Source organism: Hipposideros armiger, unplaced genomic scaffold (genome assembly GCF_001890085.2).
Source record: "Hipposideros armiger isolate ML-2016 unplaced genomic scaffold, ASM189008v1 scaffold_0, whole genome shotgun sequence".
NCBI lineage: Eukaryota > Metazoa > Chordata > Mammalia > Chiroptera > Hipposideridae > Hipposideros > Hipposideros armiger.
Genome location: NW_017731350.1, coordinates 2,095,465 through 2,122,715, shown reverse-complemented (window position 1 = coordinate 2,122,715; position 27,251 = coordinate 2,095,465). Strand labels below are relative to the sequence as shown.

General features: G+C 43.2%; 1 protein-coding gene across 2 annotated transcripts; it reads right to left on the bottom strand.

Moving 5' to 3' along the window:
• GTF3C2 (general transcription factor IIIC subunit 2) lies at window positions 1–22,857 on the bottom strand. Of its 2 annotated transcripts, none has more exons than XM_019636410.1 (19): window positions 22,098–22,387; window positions 13,800–14,058; window positions 13,318–13,642; window positions 12,443–12,719; window positions 9,354–9,448; window positions 8,898–8,975; window positions 8,650–8,748; window positions 8,235–8,462; window positions 7,945–8,056; window positions 7,623–7,731; window positions 6,513–6,538; window positions 6,201–6,330; window positions 4,482–4,626; window positions 4,215–4,376; window positions 3,931–4,018; window positions 3,523–3,651; window positions 3,065–3,217; window positions 2,806–2,913; window positions 1–859 (listed from the first exon to the last, which is right to left on the bottom strand). In XM_019636410.1, exons 2-19 carry the CDS (start codon window positions 14,032–14,034, stop codon window positions 671–673), a joined length of 2,688 nt encoding a protein of 895 aa, XP_019491955.1. In that variant the 5' UTR covers window positions 14,035–14,058; window positions 22,098–22,387; the 3' UTR covers window positions 1–670. The 2 variants fall into 2 exon arrangements, with proteins under 2 accessions (XP_019491955.1, XP_019491863.1); XM_019636318.1 differs by lacking the exon at window positions 1–859 and adding an exon at window positions 1,390–2,500 and having other exon boundaries at window positions 22,098–22,857.
• Between the last annotated feature and the right edge of the window lie 4,394 nt (window positions 22,858–27,251).

The following is a 27,251-nucleotide window of genomic DNA, read 5'->3' as shown; positions in this document are numbered from 1 at the left end:
TGTGGAAGGTCGGAAAGTTTATTCTGAAGTCAGACTGTCTAGGTTCGAATCCCAGCACTATCACCTAGTAGTTAATATGATCTCATTCAGACTGCTTTACTTCTCAGAATCTTATCTTTACCAAGTAAAATCAGGCAATACCTAAGTAACATATACAAAGTACCTGAAATACATCAAGTGCTTAATAAACACTTGTATTTTCTTCCTTCCCTCTTGGGAAAACATAGGAAAGAGAATAACTTTTACTTGGTGAAGGTGGAATTTGAGCTGAGACCTTGAAAGATGAGTAGGACTTAGGTGGAGATGCTGGAAAAGGACACTCCTAGAGGAGGAATAGTGTGAGAAAAGGCACACAGTGCAGGAACTCATGGATAGTATAAAGTGGATATAATGAGGTGGTTAGCAAGGGAGTGGCCTGGGGAGAAAAGGGTTTATGGTAGAGAAAGAGAGCAAGGGCTGAAAGCACCTTCCTGGTTTTCTTTCGGAGGTCAAGACTAGGGCCAAGACTCAGCAGGAGCAGGGCTGCCAGCACCAATCTACAGCATTGGTCCCAGGTCCTACTTTTTTTTTTAACCACTGAAAGTGGGATTTCACAATGCCACTGCATTGGACTGCTGTGTAGAATGAGCAAAACTTCTCTGCAATGGAAAGCACTTCCCTACCAGTCAGCTCAAAACAGAACTGGCATAACCTGAACTGGATCACAATAGGATGGTGCAATACGGCTCCTATGCCCTGATGTGGATTGTGGTTCCTCCGCTAATGGTCTGGGTTGCCTCCAGGTCTGTTTCCTCTTCTGTACAGGAACGGAATCAAAGTACTTGATTTCTTTAAGATTTTCTGACATATGATAAATTCCCTACAATTAAGAGGCAGAAAGTTGTTCCCATATCAGTCTATAGAGTGCCAGAGGGCTTTGTTCCAGGTAGGCACTAAATGAATCTCCACTCCCTTCAATAGCAGCTGGCTGCACATTTTTCTCTATAATAGCTCCTGAGGTCATCTGACTACTTACCCAAACCTCAGATTGTACTCCTATACATTCCAAGTCTATGGTTTGCCTATTTCTCATTGCTAGGGCATGTCCTTGCTTAGGAGGCAGTACTGAAGTCATGATGAGTCTGCAGCATCCCACAAGAGGACTCTAACAAGATGAGCTATATTACAGCAGGCTTCAAATAACGTCATTTCATTCAACGTCGTTTCATTATAACGTTGATGAGATGCCACAGGAACTTAACTCTTCTTTCTATCAATTAGCCTATGGTAAAACTGGTTTCGTTACATATCATTTCACTTAAAGTCAAAGAACCTATCAATGATGTTAAGTGAGTACTTATGGTACATGACTGTACTTGGGTTCTAAACACCTCCTATACAGAGTTGAAATAAAGTAGCTGAACATGTTTAATAAGTCAACAATGTGACAGTATCATGAAGGATCAAAAACCATGACGTGTAAAGAATGGTTAAAGTAACTGAAGATGTTTAATCTAGAGGAGAAAAATTTGAGGAAACACGATAGCTATTTTTAACTACTTAAAAGGGCAATCACAGGGAAGAATGACTAGATTTCCTAATACCCATGGTAAAATCTATAGAGGAATACTCTCTGACTTGATATAAAGGAAGATGTTTTAAAACATGACTAGGAGTGTTCAAGTAGGGTCAGATGACCAGTGATCAGGAATATTTCATAAGCAGGAGCAAGATCTGAACCACTGTTTTACTGGTAGGGTGTTTGTGGTGTTCCTTAAAGAACCAGTATAAGCAACTTTAGTCCAATAAATTACTATCACCCCTTCATGGGCCTGCGTGTTGGTTACTCTAAAGAGGAAGCTGGGAAGGCAATAATATTGGATCCTGGAATATAGTCAGACAGGAGCCTTCATACAGATACCCTTTCCAGTTCTCCAAACACCCACTCACGTGGTCTCAAAAACACCCAGTACCTTTACTTAGGTTTACCCACTTCACAATATGCTCAATATGAGCAATTTGACTCCCAAGCCTAGGTGAGGCCTAAGTGTTTCTCATGAGCCATAGTTTTAGGCTAAGGAGCCTTAAGAGTTTGTGGAGGGCGAGCCCCCCTGCCCGCAGAGGGCTGTGATAACAGGAGAAGTCTGTGGAAGGAGAAGTATCTAAGGAGTCCTGGGGAGGCAGGTCTAAAGGTCCAGGCCTGGCAGCCTCACTGTCCAGGAAGGCCCTGGTTCCTATGGCCTGTGCATGGGGCCATTTGTTGTTGGCAGACTTCATTCCAAGGGTCCTGTGTGGACCACAACTAGGGAAAAGGCAGAATGCGATGGCTGGGTGGAGGGAAGTCAGGCTCTTGAGTAGGGGAGGGTGGTTGGAACACAGCACTGAAGTGGGCTTGGCTTTCAAGCTGCATACGGTGGCCCAGTGGGCAGGTGAGTCCACGGACAAAATGGATCCGAACCAGCCCTGACTGTCCCCCAGATACCAGCCATCCATAGGAGTCCAGGTTTGGGCTGAAACGTACCTGTGAAGAGAACAGAAAACAAAACAGAGATGCTCATAGTTGGTGCGTTGGGTGAATCCTACCTGTAAGAGCAAAAGCCATGGGCCACAATCTGAAAGGATAGCACCATGATGGGGTGAGAGAGGTAGGAATGAGAAGACAATGAATGAGGTATGTCTATCATGCTCTTGAAAGTGAGCCCTGCCAGAGCTCCTTTCCCTCCTTGGCCGTCTCTGTTCTTTCATCTCCCTCTTCACCGATCACAGGCCCTGGTTTGGAAGAAAATGAGAGTGAAGGGTGGGGAAAATGACAGCCCAGATTCTGACCTTATGAATAGCCTCCAGCTGCAGCCTGTCCAGGCAGAGCAGTGAATGCCCCTCTTCCTCCTGCATGCGTAGCATTGGTTCTCTTTGGAGCAGATCATGGAATGAACCCTGGGGAGGTGAAAGGTACCAGGAGAGAGAAAGTGAGCAGCTTCTTAGTTTTGCATCTTTGTACTGGAACTCCATAGGATTCCCTACTATACAAGGACTAAAGTTTTCTACTTTTCCTAATACCACACCCATGCTCCTGGCCTCAATTTACCAAATCTGTGTCTTGAAAAAGCAAGTAGTGATGGTTGACAGTTTCAGCATAAGTTCGAGCCTTGGGAGGGTTGGGAGTCCCAGATGAAGCTGAAGGGAGGTCTTGATCTTCAGAACTGTACTTATATGGCATCAGATCTGCTTTATATATAGGCTAGAAAGGAGACCAGGAGATTAGGTTCTATAATACTGAAGATAGAATAAAAGTAAAAGGGAGATAAAATTAGTTTTGGGCCAGATAATCTTTAAGATGGAAGAAAGTAGTATGTTTAAACATGTTCACATGCACTAGGGTAGCGGTGATTATGTGCAACTCTGTGCTAAGACTTCTAGGGATAATTGGGGATGGGAGACCTAGTACTAATTTGTACTCTACTACTAATTTGTAGTACTAATTTGGAAGGTCATGTGGATTAGGACCCAACAGATGGTGCTGCCATTAAATATTCATATACGTACGAATCTTCGCTCTACAGATCGCTTGACATTTACTGGGTTCAGTGCCATATCAGGTAATATAGCTGCAATGAGCTCCCCGGATATATCTCCTGCAGCTATTGTCCCAAGCCAGTCGGATCCTGAAAGACTCTAATAGGAAGAGACAGATTTCATTCATTCATTCATTCATTCATTCATTCATTCACTCACTCACATTCATTCAGTTCTATGAACTGGTGACAACTGCAGTCTGGGGGGGGAGAGACACACACACACAAACAAAAATGAGTTTATCATAACTCATATTCCTAATGACACAGTTACCACACACCTGTCTTCTATCCAAAACTACTGCTTCTTCCTGACCACCACTAAGTGAGTAAAGGAATTGTTTTCCTGTGTAAGAAGATTTCAAAGACGGGGACTCACCCAGACAGTGCCTTTTCGAGGAGCAGTGAAGTAGGCCTTGAAACCAAGGTAACCAGCATCAATATAATGAATCCCACAGAGTCCATAACTGTAAGAGAAAAAGAAAATAAAACCTTCCTTTCTCTAAGATTAGATTCATTTCTTCTTCCCACTTCCTTCCAGAACTCAAACTACCTCAACGAAACAACCTTCAACCCTCCTGTCCCCACAAAACTTTGGCACACTCTGCACCCCAGCCCTTAGGGCATGTCCCCAGGGCTCTTCCTATGTCCATCTGGCCGTACGAGGCATAGCAGTTATCCTGAGCCACAGTGACACCATTGTAGGGGAGCAGCCAGGCCAGCTCTGTACTCAGGAAGCGCTTGATAGAGTTTATTGGTTCATAAGGTCGTCGAAGGTCCCAGAATTTGATTTTCCGGTCACTCCCTGCAGAGACTATGAAATGACTGCGGAAAAATGGAAGAAGAGGGGGAAGATCAAAGCTGAACAAATCTAGAAGAGTCAGCCTGTCCCAGCTTCACCTCCCACCTCCGCAATTCTCCTATTCTGACCTGTTAGCTTTGCACCATTGAAGGGTACGCACGGCCTGGTCATGGGCTAGGAAACACTGGAAGGGGTAGAGCTTTAAAGAGCCATCAGAGAGCCGTATCCGCTGTAGGGGAGAGTTAGTGGGAAGGTTCCAGAAAACCACCATGCCTAAGGTAGGAACAGAATGTGTAGGTATTAAGACAGATTCTCTCTCCCTTGCTCTAATTTCTTTGTCTCTACCCTCAGATCTGATCCCTTCTGAAAGGATCTAGAGATCATGATTAGCTAGCCAACATTCCCCTTTATAGTTTAAAGACTCAATCTGATATTTTTCATTCTAATTCTCAGCAACAAAAAATTAACAGCTTAGTCTGGGACCTGCAGTTGAAATAGGTTGAATGCACCCGGTTGTCTCTACTCCCTACTAAATTACAAGTAAAGGGGTTTTTAAAAACCATGAACCCTCTTGGACAGGTTTGGCAAACTACAGACCATGGGCCAAATACAGCAAGCCACATGCTTTGGTAAATAAAGTTTGATTGGAACACAGCCATACTCATTCATTTACCTAATGTCTCTGGATGCTTTTACTTTACAATGGTGGAGCTGAATAGTTCCAACAACGGCCAAACAGCCCACATAGCATAAAATATTCACTATCTGGACCTTTACAGAAATGTTCACCAACTCTGCTCTAAGATAAAGAACAAGCAAGGAGCCAAACGCAACAAAATGTAGAGGAACAGAAAAGAAACGGACAAACAGAAACTAACTGGGCTGACCCAAAACAGTTGACCTCTGACCAGCTTGGCAGAGGAGGGGGTAATCAAAAATATAACTTTGATAAAAATAAAAGATAAATTAAAGAATAAGAATAGATAAAATTTGGGGAAAGCATGTACAGCTAAAACCTCTTATATACATAAACTCAGAAAATATAGCACCAATGAACCTTTCTTGAAAAAAATGTATTGCTATAATCAAATAAATAATCCGGAAATGGAGGGGGAGACAGATAAAAGCAGTGGTAGAGACTTGTAACCATTTCAATATAAAATTAAGATGAAATAACTTTGGGAATTAAGATAGAAAAACAGCATCAAGTATCATGTACCTTCACAATGTAAGAATAATGTCACCAAAAGAAACACAATTAGAAGATGGTGAGAAGGATAAGAAGGAATGTAAGAGTGCTAATTTCCTTATCTCCCAAGCAGAAAGTCTACTGATGTCTAAAAATGAAATTGTCATTTAAAAACAACCTGATAACTCCAACTACTCAATGTTATTTTTAATCTTTTCTTTTTCCTCTTGATCTTAAAAGTATCTTTAAGGGACTAAGGTCTCTGTGGCCAAGGAACATTTATTGAGATCTTAACTAATCATTTAGTTTCGCTTATCTTTTTCCTCTATAAAAGTAAAGTATAAAGTTAATACCTTTTAACTTAAAATAGCTTATAGAATATGATCCCATTTTTATAGAATTCTTTCTTCTCTCCATCTAATCTTTTTACCTTTATATGTGCACGGAGAACTGCATAAAATGTTCATCTACTCAATTATTATTCTGAGTAGAAAATCCTAATGACTTTTTTCTTTCTTCTTTGTATTTTTTACATTGCTTGAATATTGATAACTATGTAATGCCCAACACTGAACCAAAAAGGGAACAACCACCCAAAACAAGCACATATGAAAACTTAAAGAGCAATAGCTCCTTACGTTTTCTTTAGTTTTTTTACCATTATAGTATCCAGCAGCCAGGTGGTGGTGGGGCCGGGTGGGCATCCAGGCCAGGCTAAGGCACTGACCACATTCAGAGGGGTCTGAAGCTTGCACAGACCCCACCTGAAGGGTTGCTACAGGTTGTACCTGCAGGGACAGAAGAGATGGGTTAGGGTTAGGGATACCTACTGTCTGGAACGAAGGCTCAAATCAGTGTTCAATCCAGCAGAATGGGGAGATTTTTCAGAGTTAGAAGGAGACACTGTAGAAACAGTAAGGGAGGCTCTAGAAGATTGAGCCTCAGCTAAGGCAGCAGGTTCCTCACTCACCTTATAGATGGCAGGCTTCGTTGAATCTGTGAGGGGAAAAGAGCAATAACTGATACTCTGGATCCAGAGCACTGAGATCCTAATCAGCCTTGCTTAGATCAGCACCCCGCCCTTTCAGTAATCTCAATAATGACCTTCTCTGACACTTGACCCTTATCTTTCCACCATCCAATAGATGAACCTACCTCTCTCTGCTCCCCTTTTCTTACCTCCTGTTATGCTTGATAGTATCCTTCCTGTCAGAAGGGCCAATCCCTCCCCTCTGCTCTCTTCTCATCATCTCCCACCTTTTCCAGAAATTTGCTCTTTGATTACCCTTCCTTTCTGCATTATTCACTTTCTCTCTCCCCACTGGGTCATTCTCATATTCAGAGGTAAACATGCACTATTGTCTCCTACGTAAACCAAACAAAACCCTTCCTTTACCTCTAGCTGCCACCCTGTTATGTGTTCCCCTTCACAGCCAAACTTCCTGAAAATATCGTCTATCTGTTTGGTCTTCACTTCCTCACCTCCCATTCCCTCCTCAACCAACTCCACCACCAGACCACCAAGCATGGGATTTCTCAGAGTTCAAACCTGGGAACAGTCCAGTTGCTCATCTTCAGCTCTATTCTCTCTCTCTCTCTCTCTCTCTCTCTCTCTCTCTCTCTCTCTCTCTCCAACAAAGAGAGTGTTTCTGTGTATGTGTGAAGACAGGAGTGGCTGAGGACAGGATTGGGGGGACAAGGAGAGTATACCAGGGGAGACAAGCCCCATCCATCAGCCTCAGTCTAAAAGAATAAGACTGAGTTTTTAGCAGCTCTTTACACAGCCAATTAACTGTGGCCCAGAGTAGGGAGGCCTGAGAGCACAGGAGAACAGGGAAGCGGGGAAGATAAGGTAATGTGCTGAAAGTGTGCAGCTGTAAGTGTGCAAAGGAGAGTAGCACGTGTAGGCCGCTAGAGAGAGAGGTAAATAACAAAATATGAGGAGTCTGAATGGGAGGTGTGACTGAGTAAGGCTTTATCCTAGAGACTGGGCCCAGAGGAGTTTTGGGGGCGATGGACAGGCGCTGCTAAGCTCTGGCCACAGCTACAGCAGTCCCATTCTCCTTGCTATGGTACTCACCTGGGGGCTGCTCAGCTAGCAGGGCCTCAGGATGGGGCAGACTGAACAGCAGCACATTCCCGTCTGAGCAGGCAAGAGCCAAGAGACCCAAACGAGAAAGCAGAGGAGCCTGGAGGGTGAGACCAGATCTGCGCTGAGGCTTGCTGCCTTCAGGCACCTCTCAGGAAACGTTTTGAGGTTCTGGTCTCTGAAAGTATGGAGCTGCTGGAAAAAAACTCCATCCCCACTCTCCAACCTGACTTCCTCCAACTCTGAAAACTCCCAGGGCCTCTTTGTCCTGCCTCTGAGTCCTAGGGCCATCCCACAATCAACTGAGAGGTACCTTCCGAGGGGTGCTTGGAAGTTCCCATGCTCCACTGGGGCAGAACTTGAGGTCCCAGATGCAGCCGTTGTCACAAGCAATGCCATAGACAAAGTGGGCCCTACTGCCAGGACTGAGGAGAAAAAGCATGTGGGAGAATGGGTAGGAAGGAGGGGCCTAGGGCTGCACAGCCTATGTTCCCCTCATCTCAACTCAATCGAAGCCCTACTCACCTGCCCTCAACCCTGCCCAGCCCCATCCTTCTCTCCTCCTCACCACCCTCCCATGGCAGTGTCCCAGCCCCACCTCACCAGCTTTCTTGTTGCAAGGTCCCAAGGCCCCAGAGCTGGAGCAGCCCGGGACCCGAATGAAGCTGGCTCAGTGTGTGTGTCTCATTCATGTCAGGGCTGGAGTAAAGGGCCACATACTGTGAGGCTGCTGCCCCCTCTGGCACTGGGCACCAATCCAGAGCCCAGAGAGGTCCCCCTGTGAAGAAGGACACATCCAAGCGCTCTGGGTGGGCTGTGACCGAGCTAAATCTAGAGAAATGTCAAAGATGGGATAGAGAAAGGAGTTAACAAAACGTAATAAGGACTTCATAGGTGAACAGATAAATAAACTCACACATCCAAACAATGGAGTATTATGTGGCAGTAAAATCAGAAAATTCTGTCTGTCTTCTAGAATCAGAAAAAGAGATGTAATCTCTTCTAATACACTCTTCACCTGTTTATTCGGTAGAGTGTGCCGTCTTCGGGAAGTCCTTCACGTTGTACAGAAAACAGTGGAGACTTTTCCTCTTGGGGCAGATACGGAGCTGCCTCACTAGGGGAAGACAAAGGGAACAACAGACTGAATTTGGAAAAGCTGTACCCATTTGAGGATTCCCATCATCAGTCTAGAATCCTGTGTCACCCTTCCGTCTCCAGTGGTGTTGCCCCCTCCTAGGCTTCAAATATGTCTCTTCAACTTACAGTTCAGACAACAAGCGCCACTTCCAGGCTAAAGGAATCCAGTCTGTAAACTCCCAGTATGAATGCTTCTGTTCTCGGCTGGAAGAAAAGAAAAACCATTAAGGTTTTTAAGGAGAGAAATTCTAGAGCAGTGCAGTCCAAAAAAAACTTTCTGTGATTTCTGTTACCTGTCCAATAAACTAGCTGCTAGCTGGACACTTGAAAATGTGCCTAGTGCAAATGAGAAACTGGACTTCTAGGGTTAATTTTAATTGATTTAAAATTAAATGGCCACATGCAGCTAGTGGCTACCACATGGGACAGCACAGCTCTCCAGTTCCTGCCTGTGGAGTAATGCCGTTTATTTACGGATTCCGCCAAGTGCCTTCTTCCCTCTTTCTCACAGCCCCACTTCTAAGACATCCTTTGCACTCCACCACCACCCTTTCATCCCAGCCCCCATTCCCCAAGTCTCACATGTCCTTGGTGAGATGGAGGCACTTCCAAATGGGAGCCATGATGTAATTTGGTAAGCCATTGGGAGCCACACCCCGGCAGTGCGGCTTCTGCTTCTGAGGAGCAAGTCAAAGAAAGTATAAGAGGGAGAATTTTATAGGCTGAAGAAACTCCCCAGGAGACAGCTGTCCCAGCTTTTACTTTTCTTGGCACCACTTCTTTTCTATCCTCTGCCCTGTCAGGATCTTAAAAGATTTATGCTTCAGCCATTATAATTGGGTTCTCCACCTTCTGCTCCAACTCCTCCATTAAAACTGCAAAATCTGTTATCTATTTCTGATCATCTTCCTGGACATCTCTATGCACTTCTCTCAGAAGACTCCCATTTACTTCTTTTTTCCTTTTTTTTTTTTAGACTGCTATTTATTTTTTTTAATTGGGGAATTGGGGGAGGGGACCAGCCAAGTTGCTCTTCTTCAATCTTCATTGTGGAGGGCGCCAGTCACCATCTCGCTGCCTATCAGCAGCTGTGGCCTCTAAGCTCAAGGTGCTGTTTTCAATCTTAGTTGCAAGTGGGCGTAGCCACCATCCCATGCGCAAGTTGAACCGGAAGCCTTGTTGTTAACACTTTGTATGCGGGCATTTTCCCGCCAAATCGCGTCGTAACAAAGAGGTCTCTATACCTGAGTTAACCCCCGCGCTTTGGTATCACATTGTTTGTGGGAAACGAGTAAACTCGTCATAGCGCTTTAACTCAGGTATAGAGACCTCTTTGTTATGACGCGATTTGACGGGAAAATGCCCGCTTACAAAGTGGTATAAAAAGCGCTATGACGAGTTTACTCGTTTCCCACAAACAATGTGTTAAGAGCGCATGCCCTATCCACTGAGTCATCTGGGTGGCAGCTCAGCTCAAGTGCCAAGTTCAGTCTTCGTTGCAGGCAGGCGTAGCCCACCATCGAACAGGCAGTCTTGTTAGGAGCACGTGCTCTCACCAGCTGAGCCATCCTGCTACCTGTTGGCAGCTCAGCTTGGGTGCAGCGTCACTGGCCCATGTGGGAATCAAACCGGCGGCCCTGTTGCTCAGAGCTCGCACTCTTAAGCTCTTAACCAACTGAGCCACTCGGCCGGCGCCCATTTACTTCTTAAAACTCCTGCCCTATTGAGTAGTCTCTCCTGATTCCTCCCACCTCTCTCATATTCCTTTACAGGCTCTCCTTCCTCTGATAGGTTTGATCTATCAGAGGTATTTCCCAGAGTCCCTCTTAACTTCTTCTCAATCCTCTATATATGTATTGCTAGTAATCTCATTCCATGCCCCATGCCTTTGACTACCATCATTATACCTGATTATCAAGTTTACAACTTAGTAAACTCCCAACTTTACTCAGTTTCAACTTCTTTACAAACTCTAGAACCATACATTGGTGCCAAGTTATACTAGAGGCTGAGACAAAAGGAAAGATCAGTAATACAGTTCCTGTCTAGTTAAAATTTTGATAGTTTGTTCATTATAGATTTGTTAAATTTTGATTTTTGAAAATGCTGCATCAAAATCTATCTGGGGCCGGCCGAGTGGCGCGTTGTTAAGAGCTTGCTTGGGACTCCAGCTCTGAGCAGCAGGGCCCCAGTTCGGATCCCACATGAGGGCCAGTGATGCTGTGCCCTCTACAGCTAAGATGGTGAACAACAGCTCAACCTGGAGCTGGGCTGCCATGAGTCGCTGGCAATGGTGTAGGCTGCAGCCCCTGCTGCAGTGGGCTGCCATAAACTACCATGTGTGGCTCGCAGCCAGCATGAGCGTCCGGCAGCCGCTGTGAGCTGCCAAGAGCCGCAGTGAGCGGCCGCAGAGGCCGGCAACGAATCTGCCTCATCCGGGAAGAGTTCAATGATAATACCAACATGGGCCAGTGAAGCAACGTCCTCCATAACTAGACTGAAGAAAAAAAGACAGCGACTTGTCTGTTCCCCTTCCCTGATTCCCCAATAAAATCTTTTAAAAAAAATCTTTATCTTGATTTCTGAGGGATTTGGTGCTCCCCTAAATGTTGCACTTGAGACAAGTTAAGGCACTGGTCCCATAAATATATGCCTGGTGACCAGATGTCCCCAGAAGGATGGTCAATGGCCCACAGGCACCTCCAACTCAACATGTCAGAAAGTGAACTGATCACCTGCCCTGCCGACCTTCACCCCTCTCCTGCGTGTCCCACTCATCTTGAGTTCCCAAGATCAGCACGAGAGCACCACCTAAGCTGGAAACTCCCATTCCTTCCTTTCCTTCATTTCCCAAGTGCTGTTAATTCTTATATTCCTCTTGAATCTGCCTTCTCTTCCTGCACTACTTGATTCAGGCCCTCACTATCTCTCCCCTGGATCACTGAAGCTGTCTTTTAATTGTCAACTGCAAACTGACCTATTTTCCTACCTGACCATGTTATTTTTCTACTTAAAAACCTTTGTGGTATAGGGTTTCTATTTGGGATGATGAAAAAAGTCTTGGAAACAGACAGTGATGATGGTTGTACAACATTGTGAACTATACATTTTTAAGTGGTAAGTTTTCAGTTATACATATTTTATCATAACTAAGCAAACAGACACCTTTGTTGACTCCTATCAATCTTAGTCCTTCATTCTCTCTAGTTTAATCTCCCCACCACTTGACCCCAGGCCGTATGCTGCAACCATAGTCCATTTCTGAGAAAACCCATCTCTCTGGCAACCTTCCATTCACCTTTCAAGACCTAGTTCAACCATCATTCCTCTGTGAAGCCTAAGCAGTTAATCACCACCCCTCCTCCATATGCCTAAAGCATCTTGCTCACTCACTCCTGGTCTAGCACTTACCACACTGAATTTAGTGAGGCAGGACTGTCTCATCCACATTTGTGTTTCTTAGCACAGAGTAGATGCTCAATATATGAATGAACAATCTTGTTTGCTTATACCCTCAGCCCCTGCAATCTCAATTGTATTTGAAGTTGTTCTTTTCTTCTTCTACCTCTTTTGGCCATCACAGTTACTAGCCCAAAGCTTTCCTTCTGGGTACCCTGCTGACCCCCTAATAATCCTATTTCTCCATCCATTTTCTTGTCCATTTAAGTTACCACTGCAGCGGATCCTCGGGGCATGGGAGGCTCGGGGTCAGATGAGCTCTCACTTGAGGCCTCCTCACTTTCTTCTTCATCTTCAGTCTCAACCTGGAAAACAAAGTCTTCATCTGGTGCAGTGTCAGCCTCTTCTTCTCCACCTTGACAGTCTGCCTGTTCCTGGGTTTTCTCTGGTTCGGTGGGGCTGCTCTCCTTGGGGCTCTCAGGACAGGGCACTGGAGTAGGCAGGGTTGTTGAGAGCTCGTCAGCCAGTTCCTGAAGATACATAAGCGCCCTGTGGGATAGGGCAGAGTCAAAGCCATAGTCAAACATTTAACTAAGAGCCCACTTGCCCAGACTCTTGGCTGATTCTTATCTCACTGGATTCTCCCAGCGACCTGTGAAGCAGCTATTGATTTCCCCTTCCCTTTTGATAGATGAAGAAACAGAAATGCAGGAAAGTTAAGTGACTCAGCAAAGATGATTCAGACAGTATATGTGGGAGCTAACCCCAGGTTTTTGGAACCCAAGTCCAAAGCACTTTTCCCTCTACCAGTAAAAAATCATGGAGGACAAAGAAAAGAATGGAGGATATATATATATATATATATATATACTGATATATACTGGGTGGTTGCAATGAAGATGTGGGGGAACTTGTGAAAAATGTGAGAGGACACAAGATACAGAAAGAAACCTCCTAGACAGACACAGTTAGCAACAGATAAAAGTTGTTGTGGTAGGAGCTAGAAGAACGCTCAAGTCCCCAGAACCCAGACACCATCCCCCCTTACCTGACGCCTCATCATAGTCTTCTTCTCTCTCCAACATCTGCCCCACCCAGATCCCTTCACCCCAAACCACTCCACCAAGCTGTGCCCCACAGTCCTTACACTTGGGCAGCCCTTCGGCGGGGTCGTTCCCCAGGCGGGGTTTCAAAGTCCTCAGGGGGCCTCTTTGGAGGTGGCGACTTTGGCTGATCTACGCCTTTTGACAACTTCAGCAGGAGCAGCTCTGCCTTGGACTTCCGACCTCTTTTCTTAGGCACGGGAGCAGATAGAGGGTTGGATTGATCTAAGAGACCAGGAACCAGAGGGGCTGATGGAGGATGAGGCTGTTGTTGGGGTCTTTTTGAGCCTTTCCGTGTCCTACCACCTCTCTTCCGGCCAGGCTTTGAGGCCCTAGGCTTTGAGACCTTTGACATCTCTGAAGAAAGATCTGTAAAGAATATGGGTCTGTGAGATGGGACCAGAGCTCAAACCTCTTTGGAACAACTACACCATACCCAGGTTTGTAAGATCCTGTGAGCTCAACCTGCTCTTTCATCTTAAGACAAGCATGAGGAGACAAAAAGATGAAAGGAGAAGGTACACACCTTGCTGTTCCAGCCTGGAGAGGCTTTCCTGTTCTGGAGGGAGCTTCCTCTCATCAGGAGAATCCTCAAATCCAGGTAAAGACATCTCTATGGAAGTCTCCGTACTAGCTGTTTCTGAAGAGGTCTTGACATCAAGCTGGTTTAGCACCTCTTGTCCAGGAGAATCTACTACAGTCATGTTCCCCACGGGGCCGGCCTCCCCCAGGGCAACACAGCCGACCCCGCAGGTATCCATCAGCACCCCCTAAAATGGCAGCCCCTGTATACAGAGACATACAAATGAGTAGTAGGCAAGAGCTATTTGCATTGGCTCAGATTTTTCTACTTTCCTGTCTCTTCTCCCCTCACCCCCCAGCCCCTAGATCAGAAACCTAACCTCCCCTGATCATTCATTCGTTCAGTAATAATTACTAAACATCTTCTAAGTGTCAGTCACTGTTCCAAGAACTAGTTATGCAACAATAAACAAGACAGACAAGGTCTCCGCCCTCATGGAACTTACAGGCTAATGGAGATGACAATAAACAAATAATAATATGGCTACCACTTATTAAATGATTACTATGTGCCAAGCACTGTACTAAGTGCTTTATTTACATTATTATTTTAAAGCTCTTAAGTTTTCTTGTAAGGATACTGCAGTGAATGCCTTGAGCTAACGTTTATCTTTGTGAACATTAGTCAAGAAACATATTTAAAAATAAGTAAAACAGTTCTCTAGTACCCTGCCACCAATCTTTCACCTAGATGGGGGAGGTGGCAGGCTTTGAAACAATTAAGGAACATCTTACTATATTAAGAGACCCTTTCCACATTGAAAACTGGACTAAAAGAATGGTTATGAATCTTCATTTTCTTCAAACCCAGGAAATCAGCTGTGCAACCAGGGACCAAGTAAACTGACAGATAAACAAAATATTGACTACCCAATCAAAAACCTGAGGCACAGAGAACTCTGCAAGGGCATAATTTTTGGCCATAATAACCTGCTTGTCTGTGACAAAGGGGGAGAAATAGCTCAAATCCCAGGAGGGAACCTCCCGTAGGTCTGTACATGTGTTAAAAATAAAGAAATCATCAGCCTCAGTGGCAAAGCATGCTAATACAAACACCTCAAGAAATATCACACACATTTAAGTCCCCAACTGTCTCTCTTGAAGAAGCTACAAGTCTAAGCAGATTATAAACTGTAACAATAGCCAACCCTCTAATTCAGATGCTAAGGATACAATATAACATCATCTGCTAAAGACAGAATACAACAATGTCAAGGTAAATATAAGTCAATGAAAATCTACCTACACTGTTCTTTGGTAAATAGCAACCAATGACAGACTACTCCATTCAAAATTAGTAATAAGCAAAAAGGATCCAAATGGAACATATGCACAGACACTACAGAAAAAATACAAAAGACACAAACAAATGAAAAAAATGAAAAGCACCCCTTTCAAAGAAAGGCTCCAGAAAACCGAAGAAAATTCCCAACAAAAGCTTCTGTGTTTTCAAAAAACCGGAGACTGGAATTCAAGAAATGAAAGATCAAAGAAAAGAAATTGAGTAAAGGAATAAAATCAGAGAAATGAAAACCAGAGAAGCAAAACATTGAAACTACACTGAAAAAAAGAAGGTGATACGAAGGATAGGTTTGAGAAAAACCACATAGGTTGCAAAGAGACAAAAATGATTACAGAGAAAATGATATAGATGAAAAAGAGAAAATGGGAAGACAATATATGAATAATTGATGTTCCTAAAGAAGAGGGGAAAAAAATGGGAACAGGAAAAAAAAAATTTTTTTTAACAAAAAAAAAGAAAAATTCTCCTAAAATAAAGAAAGATCTCAGTCTACAGGTATGTTGATGAAAAACATCCAGCCTAAGAGAAAACGTATAAGAGTTTATTTGAGCCACACTTACGACAATTACAGGGAAGTAAAATCTCAACGGATTGAGAAAATGCTCGGCGAAATGGCGATTTGCAGCTTATTTTATACATAAAATCAAAGGAGGAAGGTTACATGAAATCCATTGGTGATAGATTAACGGGTTGGGAAAGAGGGAAATCTCTGGGGTTGGATAAAGGTAAACTGAAGATAGGCACTTGTTTTTTTACACTGGTGGGTGCAGAATAGTTAACAGTTGGCTTTTTACAGCACATAGAGATGGTAATCAGGAAGAAAGCATGATAATGAGGAATTTTGCAGTTTCCAGCTCTGGTCCGGAAAAAGGATTACTGACATTCCAAAGATGTTATCTTAGGTGCAAAAAGACAACCAACAGACCCACTGAAAAGACACAGATTAACTTTATGAAGGAAGCTAAAGATGTGACTTCCGGCCATGGCCCACTTAGTCATGAAATTTTGTTATGCTCATGCCATCTTATGTGGTTATTTTCAGTCTCCTGAGTTTGTCAGGTTAATATGTGGCCCCTTTTCCGTCCACAGGTACAAAGGGATTACAATACAAAAGGAAAACAAAAAGCAATAAAGAATCAAGGTCAAGAAGTATTTTAATGAAAATACTAAATTTCTCCTACAAAGGGGGGGAGGGTCAAGTTGGCCTCAGAGTTCTCAGAAACAATTGATTCCAGAAGATAAAGAAACATGAAAATGATCAAGAGAATTCTTTACTTAACTAGGATGTCCTTCAGGTAAAAGCAACAGTATGGCAATCTCAATATGCAAGTTTCTAGGAATTATAAAACTTAAGCACCCTTACTTAAAAAAACCCACTTGATGACCTACTTTAGCCAGTGAAAAGATAAATCAATATCAAGAACTTTTTAATGGAGAAGCTGTGGTATGAAGATTGGCAGTAAGCATTTAACCCAGTGATACATCAATTGAGGTTAAACAACCATGGTAACTACAGCTATAAAACAGACTAACTTAAAATTTTTAAAGGTCCTACAATGTAAAAATAACAGCATTCTGGTTGTAGAGGACTAAGACAAAAGAAGAAGTATCTTAAGTTTCTAAGGCTGGTAAGATATAGATTTATTAATACCATTTAGATGTTTAATAGAAGCAGTATACTATATTGCTTCCAAAATACCCAGTAGAACCCTAAGAACCAGAAGGAATTTTTAAATACCACATAATACAAGATTAAAAATAAGGCGCACACACACACACACACACACACACACACACACACACACACACACACAATAATCCCACCGATGACAGAAGATAAAACATTATAACAGTAAACATATATCAGATAAATTTTAAGAGAAGTCTAAAACAAAGGATCTCAAAAAGCTGAAAATAAAAAGATGAAATAAAATATACAGGGCAAATGTAAGCAAAAAGCAAAAAGGGGTTTTGATGGTAATAGTGAATTTGAATTTGGGGGAAAAGTATTAAATGGGACAAAAAAGGAAGAGCTTTATAATGAATAAAACTTCAGATCATAAAAAAGATATGTCAAGACTTTTAGACATCCAAATACATAAAGCAAAATCTTTAGGAAATACAAGAACTACTTCCTTTAATCATTACCTACATCAAGTAAGTAAGGACAGAGATGTGAATAAAATGATTATTGCCTCTTTATTGGTCCAGATTCAGTTGCATAAGAATCCTCTCTAGTCTGTTCCGAGCTAAAAGGGACTTAATTAAAGGGTATGAAATGGCTCACATTAGTGAGTCTCAAAGTGTAGTCCCAGACAGCATCGGTGTCACTTGGAAACTTGTTAAAATGCACCAGACCTACTGAATCAGAATCTGTGGGATGGGGCCAGCGCTTGTTATAATAAGTCCTTCAAGGGACTCTGATGTATATTCAAGTTTGAGAATCACCTGCATAGATCACTGGGAGGCCTGAGGGGGCGGGGGGAGGGGCAGTTTAGGCACAAGTGCTAGTCAAATTGGGAAGTTGTTTTATAGCTGTTGATTCAAGAAGCACATGGCCTTTCCTATGCCAACATGGGGAGCCACCTGCTGAATTAAGAAGCCCCTGCCACAGCTGATGGCTTCATAAACAAGCTGATTCTGCAATAATCAGAAAGTGACCTGAGTAAATGGGGAAGACACTCCTCTGGCTCCCAGATCCAAAATCATACAACTGCCACAATCTGCACCAGCAAAATGCACTTTCTGGCCTGCCTCGCCTCTCTCCTCTCTAAACTCAGGTCGAAATGTGAATTCTTCAAGAGCACATTTGATGGGCAAGACCTAAATCATATTCAGAATCTTGGATGGTAAATTTCCAGGAAATGAAATTTCTAGCTTTCCGGGCTCTCAGGGCCACTCATTTTCTCACATCCCACTTACCGCAGAGTAGAAAGTGTGATCAGTGTTTTCCTAATTCCTCTCCAATGCCACTTCTTGACCAATAGTCCTGCTCTTGTAAAAACATTGTTCCTTTGAAGCTCATAACATTCAGCGAAAGCACTGCTAATCGCTCTGCTGTCACACCGTGGATGCTGTCATCACATAAAACCTTTTAACCTCCAAAATCACTAAGACATCCACTTTCTGATCACAACCTCCCATCATTACAGCTAGATGGCTCAACTACTATTCCTACATCTATTCTTCAACCATATGAAGCCACTATCCATCAATCTCTCCAGTTTCTCCCTATGGCGGCCTCATCCAATCTAGCTTAGATTCCTTTATTTTAATCAGACTCTTGTTGATATTATAAATTTCCTTTCTTGTCTTTTTGTTTCACAGGCCTGGCAAAATTCAAGCCCTGGATGAATCGATCATCCGTCTTGTCTCTTTCTTCAGTCATTCCCATACCCTCTCTCTTCCAATGGCTCATCCCCTGCTTCTCAGATGACTTTGCCTCTGATTTCTGAGACAAAACCCAAAGCGAGTACTTTAATATCTTGTTATGTAGCCTAACATTCTCTGCACCTAAACCCCTCCCTCATCCGCTTTCTATGGCCAAACCTTCCACTTGGGTTCTAGCCCCATTGCCTTTCCTCCCTAAGGAAACTGGAGTTATCCTTTTTCTTCCAAACAGCATTCAAATGTTTAAAATTCTCATCATAACACACACTATTATCCTTCAACCCATATTCCCCCTCCAACAAATCTTCTCCTCCCCCTCATAGTTAAACTTTTGAAAAAGTTGTCTGCCCTTATTTTAATTACCCTGCTTCATCCTAACTAGAATATTGCCTCCAACTCATCACTGAACCTAAAGTCATCAATAACTGCTGTCAATTAATCCTACTGACAACTTCTCAGTCTTGCTTAACTCGACCTTTCAGCAGCAACGAGGTACTTACCACTCCCTTTCTTGAAACATCCTCTTTTCTTGAGAAGCAATTCAAGTGCAGTAAACTTCCCGATTTTTACCAAATGTTCCTCCATCTTTTACAGTTGTCTCACTGACGCCTATTTGGCAGCTTTCTTGCTTGTTTGCAAACTCACCTCTTTTTGTTTTCAAAGCATTCAACTTAGTTTGCTTTCTTTTCTAGAAATTTTTTTTTTTTACTAGTTTCAGGTGTACAACACAGTGCAATAGTTATACTTTTTACCCTTCAAAGTGACAACTCCCCTCCCCTTTTCTAGAATTTTATAAAACTTTTAGTTGACATAAAATACTTATAAATGTGTAGAATATAAAGAATAACAATAGGGCCGTCCGAGTGGTTCAGTTGGTTAAGAGCTCACTCAAGAGTTTGAGCTCTGAGCAACAGCAGTTCGATGCCCGGACCGAGCTGAGCAGCTGCTGAGCTGCCAAAAAGTGGCAGGATGGCTCAGCTTGAAATTTAAAAAAAAAAAAAAAAAAAAAGGAATAACAATAAAACACCTGTGTATTTGCCATGTTTCAACTTAGTTTTAATAGAGATAACTCATACTCAAATTTCTTTAAAATTTAAATATATGACACAATTAGATAAATATAATGACAAATCAACTGAAATAAACAATTCAGGAACCAATACAACTAGACTTGGCAAGCATTCAACTCAGCTAGTGGGGGTAGAGTGACCAGGCCTATAGGAGAAAAGCCCATAGAGGGCTTTAAGCCTTCAGTGTGCCAAGGGCATCAGTATGTATGCTTTACAAAGGAAATGGGAACTATCAGTTAACATAGGGAAGTTAAATGAATAAGCTAAGGGGACGTCTACATGTCTTAAAGATTTTGCATATCAGTATGCATACATCTCATTCTTAGTTACTATATGCTGTTTCATAGAATTATAGTTTAATTAGATATTCCCCATTTAAGGATAATTGGGTTATAATATTAATATAAACAATACAGCAATGCATGTTCTAGTACAACTTCATTAATGAGAAATTATTTTTCTAGAATGAACATCTGAAGTGGAATTACTGTACTGGGTTGAAGAGTATGCACACCTCAAAATTTGATATTGCCAAACAGTTCACCAAAACGAAACCAATTTATATGCCCACAAACTGTATAGCAGTAGCCCTTTTACCACATCCTTGCCAATCTTTAATTGTTGCCAATCTGATGGGTGAAAGAATTCTTCCTTATTGTATTTATTTTCATTGACCTGATAATAATTGAGGTTAATTTTTTTATATGTTGGGTATCTATGTGTCTTTTATGAACTATCTGTATATATAATTTGCCTGTATTTCTATACAGCAAATTGATCTTTTCCTTGTTGATCTGTGGAGTTACTTATGTTGCAAATATTTTCTCTCTGCATCTACTTTTGTTTATAATGTTCTTCCGAAACTGAAGTTAAATTTTATGAGTTAAATTTCACAATCTTCTTTATGGCTTGTTTTGCGTCTTGAAAATGCATTTTCTACCCCCACTAAAATAAATATATCCTATTTTATTTTCTTCTAATGTTTTTCTAATTTTGAATCTTGCATTTTGCTCTTTAGTCTATCTGGAATTTTCTTATGATAAGAGATATGGGTATTTATTGATTTCATTCTATCTTCCCTGAAAGCTTCATAAGATAGGGGTCTTGCCTATCTGACTCACTATTGTATCCAGAATCTGCTACATGGTTAAGTGTAATAATTAACCTTTGTTCATTAAATCGCTAACTTCTCAGGGTACAAAAATCCCTTTAAAGATTCTCTTCTTGGGGGGAAGAGGAGTGCGTAGTTGTGGCGGGGAGGGAAAAAAAAAAGACTCTTCTTATAGAAGGCAACAGCATGGTATGGTGGTTAACTTGCATTTATGATTTCACAATACAAATGTAGGGTGCAAGTAAAGAAAGAATCAGTAAATTTGTACTAAAGTTTGTAAAATTTTACATTTGCACCCCAACTTGTCTGGTTCCCATGCTGCTCCGGGCTGCCAGCCTGACCTCCTCAGCCAAGCAAAATACTTAGATAACACTATTCCTCAAATGTGGAATTCTTTTAAACATCCTGCTTCTAATATACTGTTTCCCAAAGTGTTCCTATGATACAACTTGTGGTGTGCAAGATTTTAGTGGTACAAAAATGTACAATTTTGATTAATTGCGTTAACTTGTACAAAACACTGTAACAAGCCCGTGAAACCCATGGTTTCGCCTATATTGCTTAGAGAATAAAACACTTTAACTTCAAAAATAAATCAATTTAAAGTAAACTATTCAGAAAATATCTGTATAGTTGATAAGAATGGATGGCAAAAAGTGACGATGGCACAGGAATGGCTTAAGTTTGTGTAAAAATACTCCGCTGGAGCGAAGACGCTCGGCCATGCCCTACACCACTCTAACCAAGTGAGTTATCACGGATGGGGTGGAAATCGTCACCTCTGCCTTCCCCGGCAGACAGCCACTTGCCACAGGGATAAAATGGACAGGGAAACATAACTGGCCCTTGGCTACGCCAATGGGGCTGCAGCGCGCGGGGCACAACCCCCCAGGTTAGAAGAGCCTCAGCGAGAAAGAGGCTGGGACACAGCAGAATGAGGCAACTTACCCTCAACTACTAAAGGGTTGACTACTTGCCCTCCCTCAGTCCTGGGCGTGGGGGCAGCTTTCAACACTAGCCTGGGAGTCCAGCCCTGAGTTTCTAAGGCTGAGAACTACTGTAGGTTCGCAGAGTAGAGGGAGGTAAACAGCGCCGAGGCCGGGACACAGAATGCCGTGTTACCGACACCGTGTGGGGGAAGAAGGCAAGACTCGTGGTTAGCTGAAATGGATGCACGCTTGCCCCTATGGAGAAGGAAGTGGAGAGCCTGATAGTTTCTGTAGCAGCGCAGGGGCTGGAGGTCGCGATGCTATGCAGAGAGGGAATAGTGGAGCCGGGAGTTGGTTCTCAATATCTTAGTACTACCGAAAAAGGAGGAGACAGGAGTAATCGTGAGGCCCCTCGCACAACGCGCTGCGGTACACTTACCCTCACCAAAGTCCTTCCGGAAGTCCAAGTTCGAAGATGGCGCCGCCCGTCTTGTCGCGGTTTTATGACGAAACCTGGTAGCCACTCTTCATTGATGCTTCACCCCCACCCCAGCCGCCGCCGCCAGTGCACAAGGTAAACACGTGAGCTTGGTCGAGAATTTATGCCCGAAGACGTTTTCTGTTAGACTATGTATTCCATAATGCAGTTCGGCGAGAGGTCCCGAGCCCTCTCGGAGCGAGCGAAGCTCCTGGGCTTTAGCGGCGCCGAAGACACTGCATGGCCTTATGGGAATTGCAGTGTCTAGAAGGGAAGATTGACGCCTGCGCAGTGACGGTCGTCGCGCCCTCGTTGGTTCCCACGCGGCCTCTACACGATCTTCGAGTGTGTTGTTGCGCCCGAGCGCCGAATCCTGGCTTTCCTTTAAGACTTCGGGTCCTGTGGCGGGCAGGGCTAGTCCAGACGTGAATTTTTACCTGCAAGCTGTGCGCTGTTCGAGCCGAAGACAGAGACTGGGAGACAAAGGCATCCTTGCCACCGGCCGCTAGAGGATGCAACTCTGGTCTCTGTCGCGGGGCAACCCCCCAGCAGATCCAGCCACTGGTGAAGTCAAGGATGGACACGAGACAGAAACGCAGTGAAAGGGGGCTTCAGAAAAGCACGGGAAAGGGAAGGAACGGGTAGAAAAACCTGACGTGGGGACGACGCACTCGAGTGAGCCTCGGGCTTGGACCCTGGCTTTAGTCATAGGCTTTGCCCCATTCCCTCACTGGGAGGTGGGATGCGGGTGAATAAAGAATATAATAAAGTTTCTGCTCTTTCCTGAAGCATTTAAAGTCATATGCGTTTCACACGTCTCCACAAACCAAGTAGGAACGTCAGGATGTATAAATATGAACTGGAAGGGGTGGCGTAAACCCTCTCTCTGCCCAAATACTCTCACCTACTAAATTTCCTTGCTTGCCCAAAACATTTTTTAAAAGCCTGGGAGGAGCTAGCTAAGATTTATTAACTGGAGTAAAGGGACTTCCATTTCCGCCCCCCACCTCCACCCTCCTCACCCCCCCTTAGTGGCCTAAGCTTAGGACCAACTCCTTTGTGAGAGTGCAAAATTGTGTGCAGTTGAGGCTTCAGTTCCCCAATACATCATATCTTGAATGCTTGTCTGATGGACAGCTCTCAGTTTCAAACATTTACCTCTGTAATGAACAGATCTGTCTTTCCATTCCTGTTTCCTCAGAATAGGCTATCTTTGAAGAACTATTGCAAAATCTTTTTATATTAATGATTGTATTTATTTTTGTAGTAAGACATTCACATGGCTCAAAATTCAAGATACAAAGTCTATAGACTCCCACCTGTCTCCAGCATCCCCAGACCACGTCTACATAAGGAGTTTACAAGTCCAAGATGTTTTTGTATTTATACACCTATGCATATATGTTTACCCCCTTTCAAATAGCAACTACACACACACACACACACACACGTCTTGCACTTTGCTTCTTTTAACTGAGTGTACCTTGGAGACTGTTCCATTCCTGTACATAAAAACCTTCCTCATTCTTTGTTATGACTGCTTAGTATTTAATTATATAAATGTATATTATTTAATTAGTACCTTACTAATATTGGATATTTAGGAGGTTTCCAGTCTTCTAAAATTATAAACAATGCAGTTGTAAATAACCTTGTATCTAAGTTACTTCAAATGTGCAACTATATGGGGAACATCAATTCCTAGAAGCAGGATTATTAGACCAAAGTTCGGGTGCATTTGTAATTTTTAGAGATAGGCAATTTTTTTTTTTAAGGGGAACAGACAAGTTGCTGTCCTTCTTCAGTCTAGTTGTGGAGGATGTCACTTCACTGGCCCATGTTGGTATTGTGATCATTGTGCTCTTCCCGGTTGGTAGAGGCAGAGTGGTCACCGACCATTAGAAGGCCGCTCACGGCAGCTGACGCCGGCTGCTGTACACTCCTGGTAGCTCACAGCAGCTCACTGCAGCCTACGCTGTCGCCGGCGACTCACAGCAGCCCAGCTCCAGGTCAAGCTGTTGTTCACCATCTTAGCTGTACAGGGCGCAACATCACTGGCCCAGGTGGGATCCGAACCGGCGGCCCTGCTGCTCAGAGCTCACGCTCCCAAGCCAATTCTTAACCAACGAGCCACTCGGCCGGCCAAGAGATACGCAATCTTTTAACTGATCTGTTTCTCTGCTAATATCTACCAGTTACCTTTCTAAAGCAGAGAACTGACCCTGTTGAACCTCTGCTTAATTTTGGTGATTGAGTAGTATGCTCAATATATAAAAAACCACAAGTTCATAATAATCTTTTTTTAAATAAATAATTAAGTGAACCTCTGAGGTGTTTTTGCTAGTTGCTTCAGGATCCCCAAAATGAGGAAGCTATTTTCTGCTGTCTAGTATAATGATCTTTTTAAAAAGAAAAAGCCAAAAAAATCAACTAGTCATTGTACACCCCTGGAAGTAACTAGTGATCAATTCTCGAAAACTAGCAAATAAAAGGTACAAATTATGCATTTATCCTGCCTTTCCAGTATGACTGTAATTCAGAATAAAAGCTGATGAGAGGTAGTTCTTTTTAAAAGATTTTTTTAATTGGGGGAGGGGACCAGCCAAGTTGTTCTTCTTCAATCTTCATTGTGGAGAGCGCCAGTCACCATCTGGCTTCCCGCGGCAGCTCATGGCTTCTAAGTTCAAGGTGCTGTGTTCAATCTTAGTTGCGGGTAGGCGTAGCTACCATCCCATGCGGGAGTCAAACCAGCAGCCTTGTTAAGAGCGGACGCTCTATCCACTGAGCCATCCGGGTGCAGCTCAGCCCAAGGTGCCAAGTTCAGTCTTAGTTGCGGGTGGGCATAGCCCACCATCAAACCAGCAATCTTGTTGTTACACCAGCTGAGCCATCCTGCCACCTGTTGGCAGTTCAGTGACAGCTCAGCTTGGGCGCAGCATCACTGGCCCATGTGGGAATCAAACCAGTGGCCCTGTTGCTCAGAGCTCACGCTCTTAAGCCGACTCTTAACTGAGCCGCTCGGCCGGCCCCCAGAGGGAGTTCTTTATAGAAGATTGTCAGCTAGTAAATGTGGAATGATAGAATTGGGGGGGTGGAGACACACCATTTTTGCATCATCCCCTAATGACAAAATTTAGGCAACAATCACCAGTGGATAAAACCACTAAGTGAAAGTTTATCAGAAAACTAACACACTTGGATCCACGAATCACTGAAAATGAAACAAGCAACCATTATTTGCCTCCTGATGTGAGGCAATATGAAAACAGTCAACCTGGTTTCTGGAGCAAGTCAATGTAACGAGAAAAATGGAGGGGTGGGGAAGACTGCTTTTGATTATGAAAAATAAGATGATAATCAAATGTAATGTGTGGATTTGTTTGGATCTTGATTCAAACAAACCAACTGTAAAAAGCCATTTTTGAGACAAGAAAATTTGATTATGGATTGGACAAAAGATTGTAGTAAGTACTATGGTACATTTCCAAATTTTTTAGACATACACCGAAGTTTGTAGGAGTAAAATGTTAACATCTGGGATTTGCTCTAAGTAACTTCAGTGAGGCAAAAAAGGGAACAAAAGAAAGCAAATGTGGCAAATCTGGACAATTATTGTATCTGGTGCTGAGGATTCTTTGTATAATAGTTCACTCTACTTCTGTGCTGCTTGAAATTTTTCAATAAAACACATACACAGGGCCAGTAGAGTGGTACGTTGGTTAAGAACTGGCTTGGGATGCCAGACGGCCGCGGTTCGGATCCCAGTGACACTGCCCTCTACAGCTAAGATGCTGAACAACAGCTCAACCTGGAGCTGGGCTGCCGTGAGTCACCAGCGATGGTGTAGGCTGCAGCCCCTGCTGCAGTGGGTTGCCATGGGCTACGGTGTGTAGCCAGCAGCCAGCGTGAGCGGTCCTCAAGCCACCATGAGCGGCCGTCCAGAAGCCGGCGACTGATCTGCCTTGCATGGGGACAGCGCAATGATGGTGCCAACTTGGGCCAGTGAAGCAACGTCCTCCACAACTAGACTGAAGAACAAAAGGACAGCAACTTGTCTGTTCCCCTTCCCCAATAAAAAATCTTTAAGAAAAACAAAAAACCCCACATATATACAAAATAGATGACTCTCCTCTTTTAATGCCAACCACAATGGTTACTCTCACATTTTGGCCCCAACCCAACTTACCTTTGCAGCTTTATCACTCACTGTACACATAAGCCTTGGTTCTAGCCTCACCACAAATTTTAAGGCCTATTCTGTCTTTTGTGTCCAAGCTATTTCCTCTGCTGATCTGCCTTCCTGTTCTCTTCCAACAGGGAAACTTATCCTTCAAGGACTAGGTCAGATGTTACCTGTGAAGTCTTCTCCAACCTTATAGATCTGGCATCGTCCTTGGTTGCTTCTGAGGGAGGAACAGTGTTCATACTACTAGTAGTCTTTCATATTTCATATTATAGTATTGTGTCTTCCTCCACCATGATGAGTATTTATTAACGGCAGGAAGTACTGACAGTTAAGAGCACAAAAGTTAAGGGCAGTCTCTGGGTCCAGAATGCCTGAAATCACATGCTGGTTTAGTTACTGTTATCTTGGGCAAGTAACTTAACCTCTCTGTGCCATATCTGTGTTGCCTTGGCAAATAACAACCACTTTGTGCCTCAGTTTTCTCATCTTTAAAATCTCACTTCATCGAGTTGGATTAATCTTCCTAAATGGGTAAGAAAGGCATTAGAACCGTTTTTGACACAGAATAAGTGCTCAATACTAAGGATACCAAACACTTACTAATATGTAACTATTTAACACAAATATTGTTTAATATAAATATTATTAATTCATAACAGTAAAGCTAGAACTCTTATTTGTCCTTATACTCCTCCTCATATCTAGCTGAGTGTCTGGCACACAGATGCTTGGTAAATGGTTGATGACTTGGGATAGTTTTTGGTTTCCATACTGACCTTCACTTTGGCCCCAAAGCACTGGCATGGAGCTAGTCACCTGAGAGGATCTCCATAAAGGTCTGATGTTGGTAGCAGGTGCTAAGAGGGGTTGGGGAGTCTGGACTCTTGAACTAAGTGGTGGCGATGGTAAAAAAGACAAAGGCAGCATAG

Coding starts and splice junctions, on each gene's coding strand:
- GTF3C2 (XM_019636318.1), bottom strand. CDS start 14,034: ATGGATACCTGCGGGGTCGGCTGTGTTGCCCTGGGGGAGGCCGGCCCC. Junction 9,449..12,442: donor CCCGAGGATCCGCTGCAGTG/GTAACTTAAATG, acceptor CTTGCTCCTCAG/AAGCAGAAGCCGCACTGCCG. Junction 6,539..7,622: donor GCTAGCTGAGCAGCCCCCAG/GTGAGTACCATA, acceptor TTCCCCTCACAG/ATTCAACGAAGCCTGCCATC.